Below are 7715 nucleotides of genomic sequence, written 5' to 3' on the forward strand. Positions count from 1 at the left end.
TGACAGTCAACTCTATCTGTGCGTTGAATGTGACCAGTTTGCGTTTCAAGTTATCTCCGTGGTTGCTTGCAACGCGTTGGTAGGCTAATGTGAATTAGGCCATACTGTACAGTAATTTGCACTCTTTTTATTATAAATATTTTCCACGTCAGTTCCTAGGCCTATATAAAAAAAAAACCATAAATAATAAAGATGATTGTCATCTGAACAATGCCATAAAGATTATAAAAATGTATTTATAATTTCATTTTGAAATAATATAAAATTATTTTATTTAAATCACATATTGTCTTAGGCCTATGTGTTGTGCGGTGTTATGGTGTTATAAAAATTACATTGTTAAAACCAAAGTCAATTACAAATTGCTATAATGATGCGTTTAGAATGACATTAAGACACTGGCTTCCAGTGTCACAGAGAATCCTGTTCCGCATATTAGTTCTGACATTTAATACACTGCAGTCCTCCAATCCTAGTTATATCTCCTGCCTGTTGATTTTCTTAACCTCTACCTATTCTCTCCGTTCTGTTTCCGGTTCCTGTTTATCTGTTCCCAAATCCAACAAACTTGTTGGTGATAAATCTTTCTCTTCCTCTGCTCCAAAACTGTGGAATAATCTTCCTATTTCCATCCGAAATGCTTGTAGTACTGAAGTCTTCAAAAAACTCTTAAAAGCTCATTTATTTCCTAAATAATCCTCTTCCTACAATAAACCTTTTCTAAGCGCCTTGTATCCTTTGGCAAAAGGCGCTATATAAATTTCTATATTATTATTATAAGACGATGTAGTGCTAGTGAAATGTTTGTTTCAAATGATTCCTGATGATGACATAATTAATGTCGAATTGAATCCCAACACGATGGCGTGTATTTCAATACTTGGAGTATGTATACTTTCTTATCTGAGATTAATTAAGGCCAGAATTGATAGCGGTGCCTTTATGTATTTGTTAATGTGATTCAAAATTGAACTTTAAGTGGAATTGTATTTACCAGCACAGTACTAATTGTAGAACATCGTGCATTGCCTTTAATTTAATTGATTGATTGATTGGGGGTGGGGGCAGGGCCCCGTCGGGGAGAGCTACCCTCCCCTCTCTTCCCCCTCGTCGGGGAGAAAAATCACAATTCGTCGGGGAGAAAAAAAAATGTATATTTATGATTTACCGTACATATTACTAAGACCCAAATTCCATCAAATAAGCCTTTGAAACCCCTAAGCTGTCATATTTTTTAAATTCCCCCCCTCCCACAGAACACATTCAAGAGATTTTGAGGCGACGCCCGACCACGCCCACTTTTTTTTGTCGGGGAAGTGGTTCCCCCCGTCAGGGGCGGATTTAGTGGGGAGGGGGATGGCCCTTCTCCGGTCCCCATTTTCGGAGACAAAAAAAAAGAAAAAAAGAAAGAAAAAGAAATGATAGCCCAGAACGCCTCAAATGTTTTTTTTCGCGGGGGCATGCCCCCGAACCTCCTAGCATGTGTTGTTTCGATCGGCCGTACTTTCGTTCCTCCCCCCCCCCTTTTTTTTTTTTGAACATCCTTGGATCCGCTCCTGCCCGTCTGGGACCTCGGACTCCTCGTCAGGAAAATCCCGGCGCCACCACTACCTTTAAATTTTTCTTAACTACTTCCTATTCTTTCTTAAATTTTTGACTTAGAATGTGTAACCTGAGTAGGCCTACTGTATACATAATTTTACAATATACTTTATTTGTCTTGCAAAACATAATTCTAATTTCGTTGCTGTATTAGTAGTGGCCTTATATAACGAACATTAAATCACACATTAAGTCCTTGATTAAATAGGCATAGGAATTAAATTAATTCTTTAACGTTAAAAACAAAAAAGAATGAAATTTGTATGCCAATAATACCTGTATATAAATTACCCCCTCTGTTGTTGAACAGTGGGCCATGGGTTGAGTGGCCCTGAAATCTATTATCGCTTGGCCCGGCAGTCTGATTGGTCGATAGTGAGTCTCTATATTGAATGTTCAGCAGCCTGTGAATTTAGATCGTCAGCTTTTCCGGCTGCTTCTCTTAAGCAGGGGAGATTCCAAAAAAAAAAAGAGGGGGGGGGGGGGGGGGGGGTTTGAGGGTAAAGTAAATGATCGGTAATGCGAAAAAATAGTAATATATGAAATACAAGCCATCCCAGAGTGTGAGCCAAATAAAGAAAAAAAATATTGTGCCCGACCGACCCAAATTTTACGAAATTCAGGGTCGGCATTTTAGTTTTTCTATTTTTTTTTAAACTACAAGGACTAGGACTAGGCCAGGAGGCCAAGGCCTAGCATACGGTATGTTGGTGCATGGTACGCGATGCGAATCCAAAATTGTTGCATTATTTTGTGTATTTTATACTTTTTATTTTTATTTGGTATAATCAGGAAAGAGTGTAAAGTTAACCGTCCCATGCGGCCACCTCCCGTAAGCGATCACCTCCCCCTTAACGTCCAAATTCATGACGTCCCGTTTGCTCCCCTATTTAATCAGTGCACATTTAATACCTCTCGTAACACTACAACCCGTATGCGACCACCACCACTTTTTGACTTTTGGATTTTCTTATCCCATTATTTTGTGATGGGATATAATATTTGGAGGGAATTTTAAGATAATCTAACGCAGAAATTATAAGAGCTACAGAAACATGGCCTTTATGTATAAATTGGTAGGCCTATATCGAATTGTATGTTATTATGATTAAATAATAAATTGTGTAATAAAAGTACAGTAGTAGTATAAATAGGGCCTAATCTATTTAAATTATTAGTTGTCTTGGCGCTTCATAGTTTATTACAGAGATGGAATTTTCCAGTCTTTTTGAGATGGGATTTTCCAAGAGTATTTTTAGGTGAGACTGCCTTAAATGCGTGTGTAACATGAGAATAAACAATTTTAACAACCAGCAGCTTGCTACAAAACATAGGCCTACTCCAAGATGGGTAATAAAAGCAGAAAGTGTAGTGCAATTTTATCAGTAATTTTACTTTTGCTGCTGTCCGGGTTTGTAGTATGCGGCGTCTATCACTACATCCTCTTTAAATCCACCGGAGATCAATGTGCCGATCAGTGTTATAATGGCGGGAGCATGACTCAGGAAACCAAAACATGTACCTGCGCTGAGGGATACGGCGGTCGGTGTTGTGAGTTCAAGACCCAGACGTGTCACACTAATCAGTGGAGTGAGTGGACGCATTGTTCGAAAAAGTGTGGCCCAGGCGGTATCCAGTTTAGAATTAAAAATGTCGTCTGCCCTGTCTGTTCTCAAAAGATTTACGAGAAACGGGCTTGCAATGTGTACTGCTATAACGGGGGAATTCCATCGAATGTTAGTGATGAATGCATCTGTGAACGTGGCTACGGTGGCGAATGTTGCGAATGTAAAATACAGAATTGTGAACTGACCTCATGGAACGAGTGGTCAACGTGCACTCATGAGTGTGGACCGCATGGGATGCGATTTAGAACACGTAATGTGGCGAAGCCACCTGCTTGTGGAGGAGACCCTTGCCCTGGGATCTTAACCGAGGAAGAAGAATGCAATAGAAAATGTGAAAACAACAGAACTCTGGACTACGAAGGTTACAAGTGCACGTGTCCAGTGGGATACAATGGACAGTGCTGTGCCTGTAAGGTCCAGGATTGTGTCATGACCCCATGGAGCAATTGGTCAGAATGCTCGCAGAAGTGTGGGCCGCGTGGAATTGCATTCAGAACCCGTGGTGTGCAAACTGCACCCAAATGTGGTGGAACACCGTGTTCTAATATATTCGCCGAAGAAAAGCTATGTAATAGGATGTGTGAAAACGAGGGAATTTTGGACTATGAGGCGGGGGAATGTAAGTGTCCAGACGGATATAGTGGTCAATATTGCGACTGCAAGAACGTCGATTGTGAACTGAACATGTGGACTGAATGGTCAACATGCGAGAACGCAACAGCACGTCAAGTACGATCACATGACGTTAAGAGATACCCGAATTGTGCGGGGCGCGAGTGTGAAGGGTCACTAGTCGAAGATCGTTCATGCGCAGTGGCATTAAAACGCAAGCTATTACTCCCAGAATGGTCGGTGATAGTGCTCAGTACGTATGGAGCCATACTGACGGTGTTTATAATTACCGTTGTGATCTACGTAATTAGGTATACAAAACTTTTCATTTACCGTAGGCCTCTTTATTCGTAAATTGTGTTAATTTTGTCAGCTACTATTTTATTACGTATCATGTCCAGTGGCCAGAAAATTGTACCTCTATACAGAAATTGAAAATGAACTTATCATCTTCATCATTATTATCATTATTATTATTATAACATGTTTTTAATATCTATACGTTTTGTGAACCTTATATCTCGTTCTTCAACTTTAATATTAAATATTAAAATGTTTTATTAATTTTTATATGTTGATCTTGTGGAAGAACGGTTATTTTAATCGAACAAGTTTATTTGTACCTACTGTACAGTGCTTTTATTTTTTAGTTTGAAATAAAGTTTATCAAATAACACATTTACAATTATTATTATCCTTATATTAAATAATTGTAGTTGTTATTTATTATTACTATGTATTATTATTTCTCTAGGAGCAGGAGGAGGGAAATGATACCTTCTCTGTTTGAAAAGAATGACAATGATGTGAAGGATGTACAACAGGATGCCGTTTTCACGAACTTGCCGCCTCTTCCAGAAAAACACGACCATGGAGGATAATCAGCTGAACTGAATAACCGTTAGAAAAAGTTATTATAATCGCTGTTTTATCATTGGCAACTGATAATGGTTGGAGTATACCGACACGTGTACATCAAGGCCTCTTTATTATACACTTCGCCTATAATGAAACCAACTGTTGTGCTGTTACAGTAGGCCTATCTACAATTATTAGGCCTAATATTGTTGTTATTATTTTTATTGTTATCATCATCATTATTATAATTGTTAATAATGATAATAATGTTATATTTATATTGCACATTCTTCTATGCACTTTACATAGAAATATTATTCAAACAATTTCAAAGGGCTTTTGTAGGACTACAAATACTGTATTTGTCTTGGTACTTACAGAAATAAATTCGGGGTTTTTTTTATTATCATTATTATTAGGCCTATATTATTATTATTATTTGTTGAATACAAATTAAAATCCGATTTTTAAATTCAAATATATTCCATTCAATTCATTATTTAGCGTAGGTTAACTAGACACTTAAACGAAAATAGAAAATGCTTAGGAATCTATTAACGAAATTGTCAATTTTAACAAGCAATTACCCACCCCCTCAATGTTAGAGATGCTGCAGATCTGGAAGCAGCTAGACCTTGAGTAAAATTTCGCAAGATTGTATACTGTATTAATTATTTATTGCCTGTTGTCCTTTTGATTGTAGGCCTAACAGCCAGTTCCTTTAAAATGTTAATAGTTTAGTCTTGAGTCTTGCTTTACGTGAGTAAGATTTATGTAGAGCTAGGTTAGCGTCATTGTAGGCCTATTGTTATAGTTTTGTTTTCTAGACATTATTTGTAGGCATAGGCGTAGATCCGGGGGGTATGGGGATATATCCCCCCAATATTTGACAAGGGGGGATGGTCCATTGTATCATCCCCCCAATATTTTGTTTGACTATGTATGGGATAAAATGGAGCTTTACACACTTCAAAAGACTGTCACAGAAATAATTTGCAATGCAAAATATTTTTCTACGCCAGTGTCTGTAGGTCGGACCGTTTATACAATGTTTATAAATAACCCTCCACTATTTTTAATTCTGACTTTTGAGCTGTTTATTAAAAGTTAAGTTTAGTTGATTCGTTTGGTTAATATAATGTTTCCATAAACATTCAGTGTTGTTGTTTACCATTCTGTTATTAATAAATAAAATTGCTTCTATTTATTATAGTTGTATTTACTGTTGTTGATATCTTTAATTGTTGTTTACACAATGTTGTGAGTCAACAATAATATGAGTTAGCATGATGATCGGTGCATGGACCTATTAATAGGTCCATGATCGGTGTGTTAACCGCAGATAAGATCTGGGGTGTGGTTATAGTGCCTGGACCACATTTGTTGGCCTCACACTCTGGGCCTGTGTAGTTTTCTTGAATCTACTTAAAATGAAAGTCTCATGGTTTCGTTTCGATAGTCGATGTACCGTCGGTTATCTACTGCCCTCTCTCTATTCAGGGCATAGGCACCAAGGCACTAAATCAGCGTATCCGTTTATCGTTTTTAGCCATCATCGGGAATCTTTCGCGAACATTTCGCTATAGTATACCTCTACGCTTTATGTTTTTTTTTTAGGCCTACACTGCACAACAAAAATCTTACCAGTTATTTAAAAAAAATGCAGTAGTTGTCAATATTCAATTTAAATCTATATTTCCCTTTAATAACTATACACTATTAAAACATAACACAAACAATATTAGGGCTATAGAAACTTTTCCGCCGAAAGTCTATTTTTAAAAGATCTGCCCGTGTTGAGTTAACTATTTAAATATGAAATTCAACAATTCAACACCTATATAATATTAACTTTGAATTGAACATTGCATCGAGAAAAAAAGCCGCACATTGCAGAGGCACTATTGATTCCATATTCTTTGCATTATTATCGACATTAAAAAGAAAATACCTATCCTACTGGACTCTGTTGCCCCCTATAAGTACCTCATTGCTACTCTATGACTAGAAAATTCGCGCTGGCCTGGTAACTGGTTTATAGCCACAGTGTGCAATGGCAATTTGACAGTTAAGTTAATAGGCATATAACAGTACCATAAAACACTCCTCTGGTGGTTTCCAATGAATTAATCGGTGCAGCATGTTATCGTGTTGTCATAACAAATTAATTTAAGCTTACCAATTGCTTATCAATTGATTTATCATTTGTACAGTTTAATCAACGTTTTCATATACCGTACGTACCGTACTGTGGGTATATTTTATTTATTTATTTTTTTATTTCATCTATTTATTTATTTATTGAAAATCTCGTGGAAAAAGAGGGGGCGCCGCAAATGTCTGAATATAACTAACATTACGATACTAACAATTACACTCAACCTGGATCTGGGTCTACTGCTGTACTTTCTTTACTGCTATTGATACTGCTAAAATCACTGAAGACAATCCAAAGGTTATTAAAGGGAGAAAAGTAAATTAATTTTTGTTAAAACTTCAATGCTCACTGATTATTTTTTGCAAATGGATTTTGATCTTTACTCTCCATAACGCAGCACCCCCTAGTTCCGTGACCTCTGGTTATGATATTTACCATGTTCCGCGTGTTTGTAGACCTGGTGGCAGTAGCTATTTTGCAAAAAAAAGTACAGTCACTAGGGGTGCAACATTTTTTTACAATGCTATGTCTTTTGAATTCAGCCGGGTTGGCGACAGAATTGACCCGATCGGGGAAGAGGGTCCCAGAATAATATTACATTAATAATGAAAATATTTTGAGAAATATATACAGGAGCTGCATTTTTTTAACAAGAGACGGGCTATCACAGCAACCATTGGTTTTAGTCGCTTTATTTCTATAAAGCGATGGACTATGACAAAAGAGGTAGGCCTATCTGAGAGTGATAAAAAAGTGAGTGTGAAATTTATTTAAAAAATCAAATGGATACTTTTCGATAACGTTGATGAAGATAGCAGGAGCTATCGAAATATCCGTTTGATTTTGTTATAGCTTAA

At 37.0% G+C, this 7715-nt stretch overlaps 1 protein-coding gene across 1 annotated transcript; it reads left to right on the top strand.

Annotated features, from left to right (window-relative positions):
* The first annotated feature begins 2857 nt into the window (after window positions 1–2857).
* On the top strand, window positions 2858–5553 carry LOC117123595 (A disintegrin and metalloproteinase with thrombospondin motifs adt-1-like). Its single transcript, XM_033269591.1, has 2 exons — window positions 2858–4153; window positions 4597–5553. Exons 1-2 carry the CDS (start codon window positions 2949–2951, stop codon window positions 4721–4723), a joined length of 1332 nt encoding a protein of 443 aa, XP_033125482.1. The 5' UTR covers window positions 2858–2948; the 3' UTR covers window positions 4724–5553.
* Window positions 5554–7715: the final 2162 nt, after the last annotated feature.

The sequence above is a fragment of the Anneissia japonica genome, unplaced genomic scaffold (assembly GCF_011630105.1).
Source record: "Anneissia japonica isolate Jap-2015-1 unplaced genomic scaffold, ASM1163010v1 scaffold288292_len1863012_cov191, whole genome shotgun sequence".
Lineage (NCBI taxonomy): Eukaryota > Metazoa > Echinodermata > Crinoidea > Comatulida > Comatulidae > Anneissia > Anneissia japonica.

Excerpts from the sequence above, each read along its gene's own strand:
- LOC117123595 (XM_033269591.1), top strand. The coding sequence starts at position 2,949 with ATGGGTAATAAAAGCAGAAAGTGTAGTGCAATTTTATCAGTAATTTTA. Across the intron at positions 4,154-4,596 it reads GTTGTGATCTACGTAATTAG|GAGCAGGAGGAGGGAAATGA; the intron begins GTATACAAAACT and ends TTATTTCTCTAG.